Here is a 22,943-nt window from a genome sequence, read left to right on the forward strand (position 1 = left end):
TGGCGTGTGCTATTGACAATGGCATATTGACACAATTATGGCACAGTTATGAGGATGAGCGGACGGACGGAAGGAATTGTGGACATAACTTGATATGTACAACTTGAAACTTTCACCCGTTTGCTGGTAGGTGCAGGTGAAAGTTTTGTCAACAATTCTGTGCATGTCGTTGACATTTATCCATGGTAAATCTTGCAGGCATCGCCATTGTCAATAGCACACGCCAACAAACAGGAAACTGGTATGACCACTGCAGTAGAAAAAGTGGTGGGTGCTTTAACAGCAAGGAAATGACCCAAGATAATGCAAACCATGTCATGGACAGTTTTTGTTCAAATGGAGTAACAGTGAGTACTAAATATAGCATACGTTTTTAGAATGGGTGTCCCAAAAAGGAAGTTAACCCCAAACACTAGCAGAGGAATGCTATTCCCTACTGACTGGCCACTGCACCAAGTAGAGAACTTCAGGACGAAGGGCTGAGATCAGCCTACATGTGCTCCATGAATGAGGGCTGATAATGTCTTAGGGACAGAACACACCAGCACCGGGAGGACAAAAGTCATAAAGGACACTCCTATTTGATTCAATATAAAACCACCACACCTGTGGCGTCTAGCCTCGAGTCAATGAGTGTCTGTCTATTTGACGTGCAGCGAATGCTCACAACACTATTTTGTCCTTCAGCGTTGATGTGCCTACACTCATATTTCCTTTGGAAAAAGGGTGTTAAAGCAGTGTTAAATGCCAATATTTTCATGTGCAGACGACAACCGACACGAATCATGTGCGTCACCGCTCTGCTTCTGCACCGGTGTGTTCGGCTTCTGCAATATGAAAAACTTTGGCTTTCCCAATGCGCGGTGTCCTGTAATACGTTGACAGCATTCGCTGAATGGTTACGATTGAGAAAAAATAAACAACTTGCGCTTTTGTTGACGCCCCACACCCACAAAAGACTCGGATCTCACTCACAGTCCTCAGAAAATGATGCAGCCATTACAGCAAGCGTGTCTGAAAATGGCAGATATCAGCCAACGTGTTGTGTATCCACCGCCATTGTTTGTCTAGCTTGCTTTTATTCGGTGGTGCGGTTCATGCTGCTGAATGACAGGTTAGGATTCAGGAAGAATTACACAGCACGGCACAGTGGCCCGGTGGTTAGCGCTGTCGCCTCACAGCAAGAAGGTCCTGGGTTCGAACCCCGGGGTTGTCAAACCTTGGGGGTCATCCCAAGTCGTCCCTTGTGTGGAGTTTGCATGTCCTCCCCGTGTCTGCAGTGGGTTTCCCCTGGGTGCTCCGGTTTCCCCCACCATCAAAAGAAACACGCATGTGGGGTGTCCGGGTAGCGTAGCGGTCTATTCCGTTGCATACCAACATGGGGATCGCTGGTTAGAACCCTGTGTTACCTCCGGCTTGGTTGGGCGTCCCTACAGACACAATTGGCCGTGTCTGCGGATGGGAAGCTGGATGTGGGTATGTGTCCTGGTCACCGCACTAGTGCCTCATCTGGTCGGTCAGGGCGCCTGTTCAGGGGGGAGGGGGAGCTGAGGGGAATAGCGTGATCCTCCCATGCACTACATCCCCCCTTGGTGAAACTCCTCACTGTCAGGTGAAAGAAGTGGCTGGTGACTCCACGTGCATCGGAGGAGGCATGTGGTAGTCTGCAGCCCTGCCCGGATCAGCAGAGGGGGAGGAGCAGCGACCAGGACGGCTCGGAAGAGTGGGGTAATTGGCCAAGTACAGGTGGGGAGAAAAGGGGGGGGGGGGTCCAAAAGAAATGAAAAAAAAAAAGAAACATGCATGTTAGGGTTAATACTCCTGTCTCTGCCCCTGAGCAAGGCAATGGGAAAAGAACTGGAGTTGGTCCCCGGGCACAGCATGAAGGTGGCAGTCCACTGCTCCTAGCTACACAGATCACAGCTAGGGTGGGTTAATTTGCAGTAAATGAATTTCCCCAAAGGAATTAATAAAGGGGCGGCACGGTGGCACAGTGGTTAGCACGGTCGCCTCACAACAAGAAGGTTCTGGATTCCAGCCCTGGGGTAGTCCAAGCTTGGGGGTCGTCCTGGTCGTCCTCTGTGTGGAGTTTGCACGTTCTCCCCGTGTCTGCGTGGGTTTCCTGCGGGTTCCTCCCACAGTCCAAAAACTTGTCGGTCAGGTGAATCGGCCGTACCAAATTGCTCCTAGGTATGAATGTGTGTGTGTGTGTGTGTGTGTGTGTGTGTGTGTGTGTGTGTGTGTGTGTGTGTGTGTGTGTGTGTGTGTGTGTGTGTGTGTGTGCCCTGTGTGATGGCCCGGCGGCCTGTCCAGGGTGTCTCCCCACCTGCCAGCCAATGACTGCTGGGATAGGCTCCAGCATCCCCACGACCCGGAGAGCAGGATAAGCGGTTCGGATAATGGATAGATGGTTGGATTAATAAAGGAAACTCTAATTAATTAATTAGTTTAAATAATGGCAACCCTCGCCATCAGCTGGTTGATATCAAACGCTGAAAAGGTCAGCGCTCAAGATAGGAGAGTCGTTCAAAACGATGAGTAGTTGTATTCGGTCAAACTCCGGTAAAACCAGAGTCAGGTGCGCCCCTCTGCCATAGGTGTTACAACGTCCACCCTGCAGGTGCAGCACCCACAGTTTTGCATCCCAAGAGAAAGGACTGCACGTTGTGTATTTAAAGCCGCCCATTGGCATCTAATTACATTGAGGAGAAACACCTGTTTGCACCCCATGAAGAACCGCACCCAACCACAGGATCTGGGAGAGGATGTCGCCACGCCGGTTGTGAACGCCTCTTAGTCACATGCACCCTCTGGTGTGGCAGGCACCATCTGAGCGGCAGACCCTGATACACATCCAACACAACAGACTTCAAGAATATCCGATGAAGTCAGCCCAGTACATGTCAATATTTCATATCACAGTTAGGCGTGTGCAGAAAACAGCCCCGCACAACAACACGGGGGAACGTGCGCGGTCTTGGAAAGGAATGATGTCAGTCAGAGCAAAGACGGGATGGATGGACTTTTGAGCACCGGGATGTTGGTAAATTAATACAACGCCAGTTGGCACCTACCTGCTTCATTTTACCCCCCCCCCCTGGAAGACAATGAAGGCGATGGACACAACCAGAGAGAGAGGGAGATGAATGAGCGGTAGGGGTTGTAGGACACCGGGGGAACCACTGATGCCATTTTAAAACTTTTTAAAAGGATAAAAACCAAATTATACACTATGGTAATGTATGAAATATGAAACGCACACACCAGTTTAAACTAGCTCATTGTGTAATTAGGTTATGCATTATGCATTACATTACTTCAGATTTCTCCTTCAGATTACCTCATCTCCATCTGTCCCTCTTTCTCTCCCCTCTCACCCCCCCACCCCCTCCTCTTCGTTCTCGCTCGACTCTGTCATTGACATATCCTTTGTCATCAGATGTACACAGACTCGTCACGGGAACAAAATAAGGGCTTTGCGACGCAGCTTTGGTTGTCTCACGGCAAAGGAGATCTGAAACTTAAATGAGACGGCGAGGGCTGCAGGGCCCGGACCCTTAAGTATCTGTAAGAAGCGAGTCAAAAAAACGTTTGTTTTTTTTTTTTTGTAACACAAAGCTGTTTGACCCTGCTTGTTCTGCACCCCCCCCCCCCCATGATGCTTAAACACATTTTTGAAGTAATTTCTTATGATAAATCTGAAAGACGTTAAATCAACAGCCTCTCTCCATCTACATTTGGGCTGCTCAGCTTCCACTGAACAAAAGTGCACCCCTTGACCTAATGCAGGGATGGGCAACATGGTCCAGAAAGGTCCGGTATGGGTGCAGGTCTTGTTCTTCCAACCAAGCAGTTAGAAACCTGATTATATTAATCAACCAACAGTCTTTGCTAAGGACCTTGACTTGTAGACTCAGGTGTGTAACTCCTTGGTTGGAACAAAGACCTGCACCCACACCGGACCTTTCTGGGCCATGCTGCCTATCTCTGACCTAACGGCACAGACCCATTGACAACACAAGCAAAGATGAGAGCTTCTGCCCATTTTTCACAACGGACAAATATCTGGCAAATTAAGCAACCTGGCAAACCTTATTAAATGGCAACAGCTGTCACAATACTGTCATAACACAAAGGATGAGACAGTCCCCCCACACACACACACAAGTGAGGAAACTTGTTTCAAAATGTGGAGAAGCTTTCTGAGCTTTTCATGGTAATTGGAATGGAAAGCTCATAAGCACCAGATGAGCCCTCAGAAGAACACGTATGTATGCACAGCCACACGGGATGTGTGCTTAACATTGAAATCACGTAGACACGGGCTATGGTTGGTAGAGAAGCATGCACATACACATTCACACACACACACATACACATACACACGCACACCACACACACACACACACAGAGCTACCAGTCCTACCTGTTGGGATGTGGTTGAGTGCCGATGTCTTCAGGACCTCCAGCGGCTGCTCCTTGCCCAGGACCCCCTCTGTTGGAGAGAGAGAACACTCCGCTTCAAATATGGTCCGCAACATTGAGACAACCTTCTCAGCGACACAACCCGCAAACCGGCCAGTCAAGACACTGTCCGACCAGGGAACTTCAGGTCATCTGTGCAGCCAAGAGCAAACACCGCACCGTGATCATTGCCACGTGGGCGCCGGGCTGATCCACCGCCGCCGCCGGCACGCGCCTGAATTTGCCGAAATCGCAGGCTACCCCGAGCTAAGCGTCGGATACAGGTGCACTTAAACAGGCTGGCTATCTCACAGTGGAATGACAGGGGGAGCGGTGCTCATCGGCGTGTGCTTGCGTATGCTTGTGTGAGTTCAGTGTGAGAGAGGAGGGATGTTGGGGCTCGACTGATACTGGCTGTGCTCAGCATAGCAAATGTGGCTGGCAGGAGCAGGAGCTGGAGAGAGAGGGATGGGGGAGATGGAGAGGGAAGGGGTGGCGGAGGGGGGGGGAAGCGGGCGAGGGAGAGAGAAAGAGAGCGAGAGAGAGATAAAAATAGCTCACCCTTTTGTGTATAACGGCACATGCAGCTCTCACACACACGCACACACACACACACACACACAAAGACACAATGCTGTTGCTGTGCTCCTCTCCTGTTCGGCTATGTGCATGTGTGTCTGTGGGCGTCCGTGCAAGTGTGTAGGCTGTAATTATAGTGGCAACATGAAAAGGCTTTTGTAGCTACCGAGCCCTGGGAAGACATGGCTATAAAAAGCAGAGCGACAGAGAGGGATGGAGGAGGAGGAAGAGGAGAGGGGCATCATGGGAGGGGGGAGGGGGGGATCGAAAAATAACAGCAAACGGGGAGTAGAGAGGAAAGCATCGGGGGGGGGGGGACAGAGTTGAAATTCATTGCACACATAAAATGAATACTGGTGTGCGTGCACACACACACACACAAACACACACACACACACACACACACAAAGTGTGTATACAGTGTGTTTACATGTTTCCTAGGTGGCTCATCCTTACATGCTGGATACGATATACATGGCTTGAAGGCATCAGAGGCGCGCAAACATGTGGTTATTCCCTCAGATAGGAGATGAAAAGCCTTGTAAAATCCCTTTGGAGGGCTGAAGGAAGGGGGTGGGGGGACAAAAACAGGGTTGTGTTTCGCTGTGCACATGCTATTTCTGGAACTCTCTCAGGGACAGACCGGGATGCAAGTGTGCATGCATGTGCGCAACACACAACACACACACAAAACCACGTGCTTAATTAGCCGTGAAGCTCGGGAATGCATTGTGCGCCAATTACTGAGGCGTGCGCGTGTGCGTGTCCATCTATGCAACGCCGCCTTGCATGAATGGGCCGCTCCTCTGATGCGCCGTTCCCTGTTGAGGACCCGGGTGTGGATGGGCGCGTCACCTTTGGTCCTGCTCTGACAAATCTCACCTCGTTGACGTTGTGTACTTGCAGCATCTTTGGAACGACAACACAACACAACGCATCCAATTCCATTACAAAAAATTTTTTTAAAAACAACATCTAGTTCTTTATGAACAGGAGAAGTGCATTGTGGGTGGGTGTTTGTAAAAAAAAATATATATATATATATACATATATAAATTTAACCATTACACCCTACACACCCTTAGCTACAAATTTTCCAAAACATTATTTATTTCCCTTTCTTGCGGGATTCAGTCAAACCCGACATGTTTTTCTTGCTTTAAATTTCTTGAGCGCTGTCGAACCTCGACGAAGCTCGACAACTGACAGGTAGAGACGGGTGGAGGGTCTCGAACCTTGACTGACAGACCACAGTTTTCCTTGCTATGACAATGGCAGTGTGCTAAGGACTTCAAAACTGATGCCATTCCAACAATGTATGCTTTTAAATGCCTTAACTCATTCAGCGTTACGACTCCCATCCCTGTAAAGTGTCTGCAGGTGGTGTCGTGTGATGTCGTGTGATGTCGGAGTTGTGTGTTCGGGCAGCTGTGTTCATCTGCTGGCATATCTACACGAGCTGCTTTAGAAATGACGTAGGCGTGCGAACGCTGACTAGTGGCGCGTTTTCCCAGCAACTCTAGGTCCAGCGGCAGTATGGAAAGAGCGCCCATTCTCGCCATTTTCAGCATGGCAATATCACACGACAACACCAGCGACAGAGAGACCGGTGACGTTGTGGCTCGCGCACACCTCACACACGCAATTCACTCCCGTTAGTCTTGAAGGCCAAAGAGGAGGTTTATGGATGTGGTGAGGGAGGACATGCAGGTGGCCGGTGTGACAGAGGAAGATGCAGAAGACAGGAAGAGATGGAAACGGATGATCCGCTGTGGCGACCCCTAACGGGAGCAGCCGAAAGTAGTAGTAGTAGTAGTCTTGAGTTCACGTTAGCTTGTGAAACGGACGAGACCAGAAACTTTGACAGCAACGAGATTGACAAAATTATGGAAAAAGTTGATTTGTTCTCTATAAAAAAATGACCTATAAAAATTCCACTGGCACTTACAGCCTCGAGCGCAAAACACAAATGAGTTGGCTGACGTCAACTTGAATCGAACCATATGATAAATATAGTACAAATAAAATAATCGTAACACTAACAATAATAAGAATAAGAATAATAATAGAAACATAAGTATAGTAAAGGTGAAGTGTCCAGGTTGATTAATGGCCTATGCAGCATATATGTATATATATATGTATATATGTATATGTATATGTGTGTGTGTATATATATATATATATATATATGTAAATTGCTGAAGAATTTTTCAAGAGCTGACAGGTATCCACACCGCAAAGTGACTCTCTGATGACCCGCGGGTACTTGCTCCCCCAAAACAAACACCTTCATTTGTATATTAGTTGATACATCTTAACTAGCCTACGCAAATGACCTGCAAGTACATGACTGCATTTTGCATTGGAAATGATGTACGCCCATGCCTGTGTGTCTGTAATGACAGCACCTGTGGCCTTAAGTAATCCAATCCCCGTTTTGCACAAATGAATAGCACGGCTTCACGTCTCTGGATTACATGTGGGTATTTGGCGATGGCTGTTTTTTTGTTTTTTTGTGTGTGGTTAGTCAGACATAGTATCCGGGCTCTCACCCACCAAAACCACACGGCTGATACCCAAGAGCGAAACAAAGGATGCACAGGTGTGTGCGTGTGCATGTGTGTGTGTGTGTATGTACAAATACAAGCATGCACACTTCTAAGAGTAAGAAGGTGAACGGGCACGAGAGAAATCGAGGGCGATCAGCTTGAAGGGGAACGCAATTAAGCAACAAACCACATACACATTCACCTCACCCTTGCAGAGAAGTACCCAAACCTTGGCAACAGAGACCATCAATCTTGAATGTAGCCTAGTTACCCACCCCTCCTGTCTCTCTTTCTCTCTCTCTCCTTCCTCCTCCTCCTCTTCTTGGTCCCAGTGGGCAAGCATCAGGAGACGGAGAGCTATAAATAGCTCGAGTTAGCCTAAGGCTAAGAGCCAGTCAACTCGAGCTAATGCAGCTAGCGCTCATCACAAACATGCATGTTATGATCAGCATTGTAAATGGAGGGCAAGGATACAAGACTAGCAATCTAATCAGATAGTGGACGGCATTGTCTACTGCATTGCCAGGGTCTTTCTAAATTAATACAGGCAAGCTTGACTCTGACGCACACAGCATACATTGACAGAGGCCTTTGTTATCGAGAAGAAATGAGATGTTGTCTCCTTGGTGACAGCGAGAGACAAACAGGGGGACAAACAGAGAGAGCGAGAGAGAGAGAGAGAGAGAGAGAGAGAGAGAGAGAGAGAGAGAGAGAGAGAGAGAGAGAGAGAGAGAGAGAGAGAGAGAGAGAACAGAAAGAGGAAGGATGCTCCAGCCTCATTACATTCAGTGCACTTCCGTTCTGGGTGCTTTGTCCAGGGTGACTCCAGTGAACAAGGTGAATGGGACAGGAACAATACGATTAATCAAATACGCCTTTCCTTGAAGAGCCACTTCCTCTAGGTCACATATTTGCTTCCAGAGGGCATCGGCTGACGTCATGGCGAGTGATAGTGGAGAATGGGTGGCCCTCAGCGCCACAGCCAGTTTGCTTCCCCTCCAAAACATTCGGAAACGACCACATGACACCCCCCCCCCCCCGTTTCGCTCTGATCGTCAGGAAAAACTATTTGCGGTGCCGCAGTTTGGTGTGGAGCGACTGTGTCTTTTGCATTTCTGTGCGAGCGCCATCATTCAATCTGAAATCGCAAACTGCGGCGGAGTTGGACGGTGGACGTCGGACAGCTGCTTCACATCCGAAATGCATCAGGCATGGTGCCAGAGACAAGCCGGCCAACTCTTCCACAGGCCAGTGCAGTCTGATGGCAGCGCCTCTGCTTTATTTACAGGCCGGTATTTTGAATGCGACAACTTGGTGGCTATTTTGGAGAGATGTTTGCATCTGATTCATTAGAGTTACACAAGCCTAAAGGTTTACAGCGAGGTGAACCAAGTATCTCAGTAGGCTCAAATTGGCAGTAAAATAAACAAGTGTCCAGAGCTATCCATCTTTTACACAACCAGATGCTACATACACAGCTAGCTGCTACTCAGGTTATCTAATGTAGGGAGGGAGCATGGCTGGATAGCAGAGACAAGCTGCAAAATGAAAAAAAAATATATATATATATGTATCTTGGAACAGACTGTGAATGTGGACGGTTTTTCGAAATCAGCCAACCTGAGAAGTTTTGAAAGTTTGACAGTCATGCCTGCCTGCTAGATAAACAGACCCATAACAAAAAAAAAGGCATGGATAAAAGTTGAAGAGAAGCATAGCAATTGCTGCAAATCTGTGTTACACAGTCAATACCGGCTAAAGGCAAAGATACAAAAAATAAAAATAAAAAAAAAACCCTGAAAAAATAAATGAAATCACAGCATGGTCAGACAGATTGATAAAAAGTCTGGCTGTGAATCCCTATTACCGTCTTCTTCTTTCAGCTTTTTCCCTGTTTTTCAGGGGTCGCCACAGCAGATTTTACAGTTTCCATCAGGACCCTGTGAGGGCACAGCACCAATGCTGGCCGTTGTTAATGCAGGCCTCGACCGATCCGGTACGGTCTTGTCAATCCGCATACTGATTTGGCAAAATTTTACGTCGGATGCCCTCCCTGACACGACGGCTAACCCTATGGATGGGGGCACAGGTGAAGCGCTGGATGCCATCCCAGTATTTGTGGACTTGTGCCCATGCCTGTCGCCATATTATCGGTTTCTGGTATATACAGGTCCAGGCAGCCAGGTCAAAAAGATCTCAAGAAGCTATGTGAAAACAAGCTATTAGAAGAATGGACAGCTGAGGCCACGGTAACCACGGTAATCCTTGCCAATTCAATCTCATAAATTAGCAGCTTCTTGTCCAAAATGAACCCATCTATCCAAAATTGTTTTGACAGATAACAGAACAGTGTGTTTATCAGCAAAGAGGCACAGAATGAGCGGCATCCGGGTAATGTAGCAGTCTATTCCGTTGTCTACTAACGCGGGGATCGTCGGTTCGAATCCCCGTGTTACCTCCAGCTTGGTTGGGCATCACTGCAGACACAATTGGCCGTGTCTGCGGGTGGGACCGGATGTGGGTATGTGCCCTGGTCGCTGCACTAGCGCCTCCTCTGGTTGGTCGGGGCGCCTGTTAGGGGGGAGGGGGAATAGCGTGATCATTCCACGCGCTACATCCCCCTGGCGAAACTCCTCACTGTCAGGTGAAAAGAAGCAGCTGGCGACTCCACATGTATCGGAGGAAGCATGTGGTAGTCTGCAGCCCTCCCCAGATCAGCAGAGGGGGTGGAGCAGTGACCGGGACGGCTCAGAAGAGTGGGGTAACTGGCAGGATACAATTGGGGAGAAAATGGGGGGAAAAAATCAAAATCAAAAATTAAATTAAATTAAATTGAAATAAAAAGAAGAGGCAGAGAATGGGATCGCAATAGCAGAGAAGGCAGACTAACCTTTAGTACTGTTATTGATTTGGTTGGGAAGCTGAGAAGCAGTCAAGAGTAGAGGAGACACATGAGATACGATGCAGCGGTTTTCTATTCTTGGCCAGTGGGGGAATACATATGGCGTCATCCAACCCTAACCTGGAGGACGCCGACTTACCGCTCAACAGAGGACTCTTTACGTTAATGTTTAATTGGATATCAATAGGTTGGTGCTAAATAACACACTTTGTTAGTGGCTGGACAACATGAAGGAACTTAGCCTGGACTCTCTGTGACCGGGGGGTGGCTCTTCACCAATAACTCTGCATTATGTGAGCTGACAAGCAGGTCTGCAACCCATTTGCTCGAGAATCTGTAGCAAATGATGTACGGAAATTCAATGAGAACACCTCCTTCTTTTTCCAGACTTTTACGCAATGCCTTTGTGTCTCAGAGCCGCTGAATCGCCAGGCCATCCTTTTGTGGCCTCTCTGAAGCCGGGTAGAAACCCTGACGCAATGCAACCCGAGGCCTGGCCAAAGACGTGCGCGCTCCAGAGGTAAACAACAACAGTGGTGTGTCAAAAGGCAGAGGGCCGGGGCTTGGAGGCGGTGGTGTAAACCGTAATTGCCGCTGACAGCTTGCTGGCAGAACATGGTGTAGCCCATCTCTCCGCCCCGCCAGAGGGACGTGGACAAAGGACGGGCCAGACAAAAGACGTGTCCCTGTTCCTTTCATTAGCTCATGTTCCCTTGCCGCTGTCCTGCTCCTAATACCAATTAAAAACGGAGCTCCCGCTGATGTATCGGAGGACAGTCAAGAGGTCGTGATGATGTCCATTTTGGGTTTTTTTGTTTGTTGGGGGAGGGGTGGGTGGGGTGGTGAAGGTGGTGGGGTGCAAAGGAGGGATGCATTGCTTCTTTTTTTTTCCAAGGACAATGCAGAGCTTTTAGGGGTGGTGGTGGTGATGGGTGGGGTGGGGTATGAGGAGGCTTGTTGTACAAGAGAGACCCTCCCCATCTGCCCCTCTGCATACGTGTTAGGCTGGGCTGCCGGTGGTGTTCAGCCAAGTTGGTGGCACATTTGGTGGTGGGTGTTGGGGTGCAAGTGATGGACTTTCTGGCTAACGTGAGCCACGACTGTTCGTCGGGTTGAGAGCAAGAGAGAGAGAGATACAGAGACTGAGAGAGAGAGAGAAAGAGAGAAGGCGTGGGAGAATATTCAAACACTATAGGCAGAAACCGTTAACCAGCTCAACTGGATGGTGGACAATTTTTCAGCAAAAAAAAAAAACAAAAGGTTAGCGAACGAGAAAAACACACTTTGGCACGGTTCAGGCATGCATCCTGATGACAGCCGCACAAGAGGGAGTGTTTTTGTCATGCATGCACTTGTCCTGAGCTCCGTTTTTAGCTGCATGGTGCACGGTAACAACAGACAGTCGTGAAGAAGAGAATCAACACGGGAGGCCAAAAATAATGATTGTTTGCACGTGCGCATATCTTGTGTGTGTGCATGTCTATAAATAGACTCAGGGATAAGCCGGGCCCTCTTTATTGCAGCGCGAGAGCTTTTAACCCCTTCACCTCTGGTTTGAAGCGTGCAACGTGCAATTGCATGCGTTTGAGCAAGGCAGAGAAAAGAGGTCACAGGTTTATATGACGGAAAGGGGTGGGGGAAGAGGGGGTTTTGAGCAGAGGTAAAAAAAAGAAGAAACGGTTGAAACATTTTGGGTTTAATTTTCAGCCCACTGTCGAGGACGAGGCATTAATTCATTTCGTTTTAAGCCCGCTTTAACCCGTAGAAACGGTCTGAGCAGATGGGCGCTCCACTAGCAACAAGCTGCCGCACATTTCACTCAGCTGCACCGAGCTCTTCCACAGAGGAACCGGGGCCCACTGCCTTGCTAAAGGGCAGCTGAACTTTAGTTATTGGTAAGATGTTTCTCGTCCACTTTACACACCCCTAGTCGTTTCAGGCGTCGAAGTCGGTGGGATTTGGTCACAGGTCCGTTCCTCTTAACTCCAGGCTCCTGCTGCACAGGGGCCGCAGTAACCGGAAATTTTCAGTTATTTACCAAATTTTTTAAAGCGCTGACAGATAATCCGGAACGCCATCCGTCATTTTGACAGAATCAAAATAAGGAATCGGCTTTGTCGGCTTTTTGAGAAAACTCTACACTCATATTCTTGTCAGTTATGGTGTGGATACACCGGAGCGGAGCAAATTTGGCACAGCGAAATTCATGCAAATGAGTAGCGAATATCGCTGGCCAATGGAGTCACTTCACATAGCAGCATCTGTTCCTATGTGAATACACTGCTGTTTGTCTAAACTTTCCTTAACTTTTTAACATTTCTGTTAAGCACAGCCCGAATAAAGGCTATTGTGGTTTTTGGCTTTTGATGAAACTTTTGATGAAAGTGTGACTGATAAAACTGTGACAACCCCGTCTATCAAGGTGACAGATCATGATCATGATAAATTAAAGTACAACTCCTGTTTGCACCGGATAAACAGGAGACGGCACATCTGTTATGTGCAGGTAATGCTCTGGTCTACATGGGCTATAGGACTTTTGTTTTGAAGGGTTTTCCAAAAACTGGGATGAGACCCGAGTTCGATTTACAGGAGGTAATAAAAAAATAAGCAAACAATAAATAATAAGGTGCCAATGAGTTATTCTTTTTCTGTGGGATTTTCCCCCTTCCTCTCCCCAATTGTTTCCGGCCAATTACCCCACTCTTCCAAGCCGTCCCGGTTGCTGCTCCACCCCCTCTGCCGATCCTGAGAGGGCTGCAGACCACTACGTGCCTCCTCCGATACATGTGCAGTCGCCAGCCGCTTCTTTTCACCTGACAGTGAGCAGTTTCACCAGGGGGACGTAGCGCGTGGGAGGATCATGCTATTCCCCCCAGCTCCCGCTCCCTCCGGAACAGGCGCCCCGACTGACCAGAGGAGTCGCTAGTGCAGCGACCAGGACACATACCCACATCCGGCTTCCCACCCGCAGCCACGACCAATTATGTCTGCCTGTAGGGACGCCCGCCCAAGCCGGAGGTAACACGGGGATTCGAATCAGCGATCCCCGTGATGGTAGGCAACAGAATAGACTGCTATGCTACCCGGACGCCCAATGGGTTATTCTGACAGCAAGTCTTGTTACGAAACATGTCAATGAAAATAAAGAAAACGGAGGAAATTAGGGTGAAAAAATAACTTCTATGTATAAATGAAGGGGGACTTTTGCATCCAGAGGTCCTATGACTCCAGAGGAAAGAAATCACTCACATCGATATAATGAAAAATATTATGACTAAGAAATATTTTTTGAGTCACTGTCAGTTAAGATAAGGCTGAAAACAATAGCGCAGTCTTGTGTCTGCAGTCTAACAGGGGGGATGAATATTATTAGAGTAGCCCACGTAACAGAATTAGTTTTGGGTTGCAAGAAGGGATCACTTCGAAGAGGCACATCCCTGGCAGACAGGAAAGCCAGCCGCCTCTGCCATTTCTTCTTCCAGTTTCAGGGGGGACAGAGAAGGCGGATGGCAAAACGTTGTCGTGAGACCGCTGACAGCAAAGCGTCGCGCTGGGACTCAAATCCCAAAAGTCGGGGTGTGTCGGGGTACACACATAAGCGGCAGAAAAATTCCATGACACTCCCGAGGTCACATTTCCTACTTGGGGGCGAAACAAAAAGTGAAAAATGACAATGTAGGACACACTTCTTGTTTGTGCTTGTCTGTCTCTGTGTATGCAAATGCTCGTGTATGTGTTTCATGTCCCCTGTGTCACCCTGCTCCCGTCAGCAAGAAAAAGTCTATACAGTTGTGTGTGTGTGCACGTGTGTGTGTGCACAAACAAGTGTGTGTTACACTTTACTCCCTTCTGTCGCTGTGTTTTTGTGTCAGCAGCATTGCCTCCCCATCCCTGCCAAAACTCCCTTTAGGCTGGCTGAACAATTTCAATATACGTTCATAAATGCATGCAAACGTTCTCACCGGCTCATGAGAACAGCAACACTTGATGACTGAGATATGGAAGCAAAATCCTGGTCCTGTTGGTGTGAGTCTAATCTTGGCCCAAAATTAAATTGCATGTGTAAATTTGTTCTCTTAACTGGACACCTGCTAAGTAAGACCAGTGGTACTTAGTTAGTCCTCCCCTGTCCAGCTGGTTAGTGAAATCAGCTGGTGTAGGGTTGGGTTGGAAATAAAAGCCACATACATTGGTTGCGTTACTAAATTAGACAAGTACTGTGGTGAACAAGGTCATGGTCAAACTTACTGACAAGTACGAGGCATGATAAAGTAAGCACACTACATTTAGGGCTGGGCGATATTGACAAAATCAAACATTGTGCAGTCCGAGGCCTTTAGTACCAGACATTTGGCTCAGTGGGCATTACCACCAGAGAGGGCTCACCCATGGTATGAGATGGAGCGAGTGATAGGCTCTCCTCTCCCTCTGTTGAATTGTTTGTCTACCAGATTGTCCGGTATCGATCCCATCTATCATATCCCACCTGCAGGATACGTGGAGGATAACATATCAGACAGTCCATCTAAATCCTCATCTTAACTCGGGGTCAAGTAAATTGTTCAATCCCAAATTACTAATAGGCAAAGCCCCTTTCTTATGGAAAGAGTGGGTGGATAAAGGCATTCTCACACTTGAAGATCTATACGAAGAAAACTCTCTCAAAACATTTAACAAGCTTGTCCTAGATTTTGACCTTCCCAGATCTTAAGTTCTGGCAATATCTACAACTTAAAGCACTTACTAACACAGGTCTTTGGCTCACCCAGAAATATCCCTCATTATTCCGATATTCTCACTGGCGTCACTATGGTATATGGAACAGGCCACCTTCTCTACTGGACACCTTCTCAACTTCACAGACAAGAGTCTTAAAGGTAGAATGAGTAGGAGTTTCCTAAAAATAAATGTATAGACTCAAACAAAAATAATCCCTCCCAATCATTGATTATAACCTACTAGACGTGTGTGGCGGTGTCTGTATCTGCAGAGACCCTGTCCTCGGCCTGTATTTTCTTATTTTGCTGTGTACAGGACGTTTCTGGGCGTTAACCTTTGGGCAGCGGGACTCTATAAAAACGTAGCGACCAGGTGCCAGATCGAGATTTGAAGCGCGCATCCAAGAGGAAGCTCCAACAATGGCGGACACAGCGCCAAAAAGACGCAAATATAGCGAGGCGAAAAGCCAAGTGGACAAAGCTCGTTCCAAAATGAAAGTCAATCTGGGGATGACTTTCACCCGCTGGCGAGCACTGAAGGAGAAGACGGGAATGAAGAGCGACGCGGAGTTGGTCTGGACACTGGGATGTGTTCTTCTGGTGACGCTGAGCCGGGGAGGAGGGACCAACTTTGAATGGTGCGTTTACAAACCGCAACCGGCAAATCCTACTTGTTCTACCTTTAAGGACTCAGCAGAGTGCTGGAGGTGTCAGGCCCCAGACTCAGAGGGCATTTTATTTCATGCCAAATAGGAGTGCCCGGTGATCCGAGACTTTCAGAAGCGGGTCCACGAATGTACTACAGAAAGTTTCGAGGACAATTTTGATTTCAAACCAAGGCTATATGTGCTGGGTGATCCTCTAAAAATTGCCCACTGTAGTGCGTCCAGTTGGATTTTGACTTGCCTCATGGTGGATAGACAGGTTTTAATGGGGGTGGTGGAAGACTCCAGGGAGTCCGTCCTTTCAGGGCTGGGCTACTGAAATCGGTAAAGAAGCCTCTTGTGAGCAAATATCTTATAGAACCACTGATAGGTGGGACAAATATACCGAAAAAAGGGGGGAATATATTGTATATCTAAGTTCAGGTAACGGGGATTGACCCCTGCTTGGACTGGTGGCACAATAGGCCTATAATGTTACCTGGCATACTATTACTAGAGGACCCATCATGGTGTTTTTTTTCCCCTCATTTCATTCATTTGTTTAGATAGATAGACAGAAGTTTTATTACTTTTTTTGTCTTTTGCAAAGAGTTTCTTGATGTTTGGTTGTGCACCCATGTATGTGTCCATGTGTGTGTCTGTCCACGGCTAATCTTGCAAACTACTAGAGCTATCAGCCAAAAATCTTTTGTGCACAGTTATGACTGTACGATGAAGAACCTCTCGTGGTTGCGGTGATTCAAAACCTTCGAAAAACGTTTGTTCTTGCTATCGCCGCACCCTCTCTTCATTCACTCTCTAGCTCGCTCCACCAACGCCGCTCTCTGTCTCAACCACGCGCATGCAGGGCTCACATCTACGGTTGCCTCGGATCGGGCAGCGACATGATCAGAAGTTATTAAAAGAATTTTTATAATCTAAAAAAAAAAATTCAAGGAACAACTTCCTCTAGGTTGCAGTCAAAACAGGAAGTGATGCATATTCTTGTCGCTGCCCGATCTGATTCAAACGTAGATGTGAGCCGCGCATGCGCGAGTGTAAACGGTTTACCCAGCTTTATTACATTATGAAAATAAAGACAGGGTTAGGGTCGGACCAAAATGGTCACACAGCAAACCTTTTCTTTTTGAAAAGTGCGATATTAGACTTGGTCGCATTCGTGCGAGGGTCCGCCTAGGAGGCTGCACATCCACAGACTGACAGGCAAAACGTTTTATTAGGTAGATTTTTTTTTTTAGCTTGAGAGCTGCACATTAAAATCTTTTTTTCCGTATTTCCCATTCAATCGACTTGGGTGTTGTGCAAACATCTTATAATGGCAGGAAAAACGCCGGTTTTTCTGTCCGTGTGTGTGTGTGTGTGTGTGTGTGTGTGTGTCTGTCCGCTGCTACTCTCACATACTACCGGGCCTATCAGCCCAGTAACCTTTGTGCACAGTTATGACTGTACAATCAAGGACCTCTCGTAGTTGCGGTGATTCAAAAACCTTTTAAAAACTTTTTTTATACTGCAGCTGAGTGCTAACCCCTCAGCTGGTTTGTCGCCCAAGTCCGAACACCGGAGAAGAGGAGTATGTGTTCGCGCTAAATTAAGACTCGAACAAAACACCAAGACATCTGTGAGGCTCATCCCTTGTATAAATCGGGTTTCCTTTTAACACACGATGTTAATTCACAACTACCTAGTACCATTTCTACGGGACTCCATCTGACAAGCCAAATGGGTCCCGTCTGGCACTTACTTGGTGGAAAAACGGACACGTCAGGTGCGACCGATGTAGTAGATTCAACAGCTCAAACCCTGGGAGGCTTATCTAACCCTGGGACCAAGCTCAAGAGGATGAACTCTTCTGACCCCAAGTCATTACAGTGATGTTTTGTTGTTGCTTTTTTGAAAGCATTGTTATTTTACAAGACCGAGGCTCATAACGCTGGAAAAAGTTTGACTTGTAACCTACATAACGAAGAGCCTTTGACGAGAGCAGCAGTGTGTCAAGTTCACAGGTTCAGAACCATGAAAAGATGCTTACACCCACACACACAGCCAGCAAAATAAAACGGTAGAAGAAGAAGAAGAAGAAGAACAACAACAACAACAACAACACTAATCTGGACACAGTCCGTGTCACGTTGCACTCAAAACCATCTTCTTCTGAATCAGTGCGTGCTTACAAATGGTTTGTGTCATTCCCATGTTAACACAGCGACGTTCAAACTACACATATTACTTACCTATGCCCTCACTCGGTGTGTGTTTGTGCGTGTGCGTGTGCGAGAGAAGGCCCAGTTCTTGCTGTGGAAGTAAACATTGTAAAATTTCCTGGAAGGCCCCTGCACTTCTGACTAAAAGCAAAACAAAGCGTTGCCTAGTAATGCCATCACCTTCGCTCTCTAACACTTTTTAGGAGTTTTACCGTTTTTTTTCTTCTCTCCCTCAACCTGAGAAAATGTTAATAAATCAATACGGGCCTCTTTGCAGTTTAGTCTAACCTGCTTCGATCTGAACGGGTAGCGTTTGGAACAAATTTGGCTCATGCTCATCTTCTAATGGCGGCGAAAGGCCGACCTGGACGCAGCTGGAGCGAAATGATTATTCCAAATCTCTGCATGCAGGGCTCCGATTTCTGATCTCTTTATTTATTTATCACACACACACACACACACACACACACACACACACACACACACACACACACACACACACACACACACACACACACACACACACACACACACACACACACACACATTATTTGGACAAGGGGCAGCCTGAACTGTCACTATGGGAACTGATAAGCGTGCTTGGCAAGTGACCACAACCACAGAGGGGCCTCAGAGAGTCGGGGGGCGGGGGGCGGTGGGGGGGGGGGCTGTCACTCACTCCCACGTCCATGATAAGACATTGAGTTCCAAAGGGTGCCGACTTTTCTGGGCTTCATCGTGGTGAGATTCTTTTGAGAGTCCGCAATTTAGTAAGGCGTGTGTGTGTGTGTGTGTACAGCTGCTGCAGGCGGGGTATAATAAACAGATTTAACCACTTGCAAATACACGTCAGTTAGGACCGTCCTAACTGACATCGACCAATCCCACCGCCCCCGAACCCTGAGTGTGGCGTTCAAGAGCACTGCGCCTTCGACGAACAAACAAAGTTGACACGTTAGCATAACGTTGATCATAAGCATGGAACAAATACTCCCATTAATATGCCAAAGCTCTCACAGCACCTAATCACTTCTCTGCAAACACTCCAGTATGTTTGCTGATATGCCCATAAAGACAGATGTGAGGGCCTTATCAGCTTGCCCCCCCCCTTTTTTTTTCCTGGGAAACATTAAACTAAACAAAGTGTTCTATACTGCCATTCCTCTAGGAAAAGAATTGTACCAAAGAAAAAAAAAGAAAAAAAAGATTTTCAGGGGATCAGAAAAAGTGCATGCAGGAAAACTCATTACAGACCATAACAACGGCTCAAAGCATACGCTAATACACCCACGAGTACGTACGCACGCGAGTACACATTCATATGCGCTTACGGTCCAGTCCACTTCGGGTGGGGCAGACCTATGCACGCAGTTGCTCAAGCACGCACACACATACACTCAGACACACACACACACATGGCCGACTTTATTACAAGGTCCAGTGTGAAAAAGCCAAAATACCATTGCAATAAGTAAATTCCAAGAGATGAAATATGTAAAAAATGTTAAAAAAAACCATTAAAACCATAAGGGCTGTGGATTACACTTCCATTATGTGAGAACACAGATGTGGACTTAACTAATGCATATTACTCCAACAACCTTGCAACAGTTTGTTTTCTGTATAATAACGCTATTGTAATACTAGCTTATCATAGCCTACTTATAGCACACCGCTATTCTGTTACACTTCGAATATTACTCGTACTTGGATGTGCATTCGCTCATATCTTTACTCTCTATACTTAGTTTATTCAGTTTTAGACTTACCTCTTTCTTAATTTACTCTTTTCATATATTGCTGTGTACATGTGTACATGTGTAACTGAGAGCAATATTCCACATCAAATTCCTTGCTTGTGACCATACATTGGTAATAAAAAGCTGACTTGACTTGATATAATGAACTTATTTGACTTAAAAGTGTAACCCACTGGGGGTGGCACGGTGGCGCAGTGGTTAGCACGGTCGCCTCACAGCAAGAAGGTCCGGGTTCGAACCCCAGGGTTGTCCAACCTTGGGGGTCATCCCAGGTCATCCTCTGTGTGGAGTTTGCATGTTCTCCCCGTGTCGGTGTGGGTTTCCTCCGGGTGCTCCGGTTTCCTCCCAAAGTCCAAAGACATGCGGGGCATGTGGATCGGCCGTACTAAATTGTCCCTAGGTGTAAATGTGTCGGCCTGTGCCTGGCGGCCTGTCCAGGGTGTCTCCCCGCCTGCTGCCCAATGACTAATGGGATAGGCTGCAGCATCCCCGCGACCCTAATTAGGATAAGCAGCTTGGATTATGGATGGATGGATGGTGTAACCCAATGGCTCTGACAACCTTGAGACATCTGGATGTAATTCGAGTTTGGATCCGGCATCTGTGTCCACATCACACATTTGAAGGTGCAGGGCTCTGAGTCGGTGGTCCTCATAACAGGAGAGCATGCAGACAGTCGCTGACCACCTCCCTTCCTGTGCAGCGGTAACAGGCTAAGGCGTGCCGAGGAAAACGCTGCTAATCATCTCAAATTGTGACTAAAAGCTTTGAATGGAAGAGAATAATAATTTAGTTTGGCAACATTCTGCAGGTATGTCAGAAGGTCAACCCACCCAATTCTATGCCACTTTAACTCTCAACCACTTGAGTTGAGAGTTTGATGGAGGGTTCCAATATAGCCTATAATTGTAAGCTAAAGACAGTGTGTGGTAATTTCTTCGCATGTCTACAGTTTAGTTGGTCTCCTGTGCTTAGGCTTAAGAGTATAAATAAACTCTACCAGTCACAGAGACATGGAATAGAATAGAATAGAATAGAACAGAATACTCTTCATTAGTCATTTTGTTCATATACAAATGAAATTTACTCTGCATTTAACCCATCCTAGCTGTGTAGCTAGGAGCAGCAGGCAGCCGCCATGCAGCACCCGGGGACCAACTCCAGTTATTTCTTCCTATTCCCTTGGTCGGGGGCACAGACAGGAGTATTAACCCTAACATTCATGTCTTTTTGATGGTGGGAGGAAATTGGAGTGCCCAGAGGAAACCCATGCAGACACGTGAAGAGAACATGCAAACTCCACACAGAAAGGACCTGGGATGGCCTGGGGTTCGAACCCAGGACCTTCTTGCTGTGAGGCCACTGTGCCACCCAGAGAAATGAAGAGATCTGTAGTTGAGGTGTGAGGCGAGTTATGTGAGTTCAGGCTGGTAACATGGTGGCCCTGTTCGGCTCTCTGGTGGAAAGCTGACTACTGAGGTCCTGCAGGAAGGATGTCAGGTAGTCGAGGGCAGGGTGTGAAAATAAACACCGGCGAGCATCTGGTTGGCATGGCGGTCTACTCCATTGCCGACCAACACGGGGATCCCAGTTCGAGTCCCCGTGTTAGCTCCAGCTTGGTCGGGCGTCCCTACAGACACAATTGGCCGTGTCTGTGGGTGGGAAGCTGGATGTGGAAATGTGTCCTGGTCGCTGCACTAGTGCCTCCTCTAGTCGGTCGGGGCACCTGTTCGGGTTGGAGGGGGAATACGGGGAGGAACGTGCTATGTCCCCCTGGCGAAACTCCTCACTGTTGGGTGAAAAGAATCGGCTGGCGACCCCACATGTATCGGAGGAGGCATGTGGTAGTCTGCAGCACCTCCCCAGATTGGCTGAGGGGGCGGAGCAGCGACTGGGATGGCTCGGAAGAGTGGGGTAATTGGCCGGACACAATTGGGGAGAAAAAAAGGGGGGGATCCCAAAAAAATAAAAAAATAAACACCGGCTAAATGCTGGTATACTTCGGCTGTGGCTGGTAAACTAATCTGCTCTACACGCCCCTCAGACAGGTGACCCAGATCATCATTCGGAGGTGCCCCGCTCTAAAAATGAAGCCAGCTGTGTGAAATAGTGAAGGTTGCTTGGGGAAATTAGGGAAATAGTGAATTTTCAGAGTTTCCTCAGTGCTGCAGCCAGCGGACAGACGAATTAGTTTCCCGCCCGGGCTGGTGTGTGCACGGTAAATGTGGTCAGGCATTTAGAATGGCCTGTCTAATGATAACTGTTGAGCCTCCCTAATCCTGGGTTGATCTAACGACGTAATGCGCTTGAGCCTGCCTGGGTATAAGGAAAAGTATGGGCAGGCATAAAGGGGGCAGACACCGTGATGGGATGTTAACAGACTTTGAGCACATGGTGTCATCCCATCACACACATCCAAAACACTCCTCGAGCATGGATAACACCTAATACGTTACGGCCCTGACGTTTCACACACAGATACCAGTTCACTCGTTGGAAACGCATCCCTTTCGTGGCAGACACACTGCGTTGTGATGGCGGTATCAGGTTTACTCATTCGCGTGCGCGTTAGCTGAAACAAACACCACTTCCCCTCGTTCAATGATATTAATTTTAGCAAGCCAATGTCGGGGCAAAACCGTTATGTCGTATGCATGCGGTATCGATAACCCCGTCTAGTCAAGTTTAATCCCGGTGCGGTGAGCAGCGGTACCCTCACCCCGGACCTTTGCGTGCCGTTTGAGTTTGATCCTTCCCGGATTAAGTTTGATCCCTCCATAAGTCAGCTTGTTTAAAAAAAAAAATATGGGGGGGGGGGGGGTTTGCATTTAGGCGAGACGGTGGGAACCTGGCTGAGGTTCGGAGCTCGTTCGTGTCCCCCCCGGGGCCCAGGTAACCACCTCGACCATGGTATTTATAGTGCACACATTACCAGGTGTACAAAGTAAACATGGTCGACACCGCCGTCACCCTCACTCAGCCCAGAGAGAGAGAAACTAACCTTTTCCCTATCTACTTGGCACTTTTTTACATACATACATACATACATACATACATACATACATACATACATACATACATACATACATATATATATAT

The 22,943-nt window shown here is 47.6% G+C and overlaps 1 protein-coding gene across 2 annotated transcripts in view; it reads right to left on the minus strand.

Annotated features, from left to right (window-relative positions):
* The window catches only part of LOC130131342 (histone deacetylase 4-like), an 84,774-nt gene that overhangs the window by 56,069 nt on the left and 5,762 nt on the right, over positions 1-22,943 (minus strand). Inside the window, exon 3 of one of the 2 annotated variants that reach the window (XM_056301003.1) lies at positions 4,427-4,495. In XM_056301003.1, the coding sequence (XP_056156978.1) occupies positions 4,427-4,495 (69 nt within the window). Of the gene's footprint in view, positions 1-4,426; positions 4,542-22,943 lie in introns of those variants that run through there. The other variant, XM_056301002.1, reaches the window with a different exon arrangement.

The sequence above is a fragment of the Lampris incognitus genome, chromosome 21 (genome assembly GCF_029633865.1).
Source record: "Lampris incognitus isolate fLamInc1 chromosome 21, fLamInc1.hap2, whole genome shotgun sequence".
Taxonomy (NCBI): Eukaryota; Metazoa; Chordata; class Actinopteri; order Lampriformes; family Lampridae; genus Lampris; species Lampris incognitus.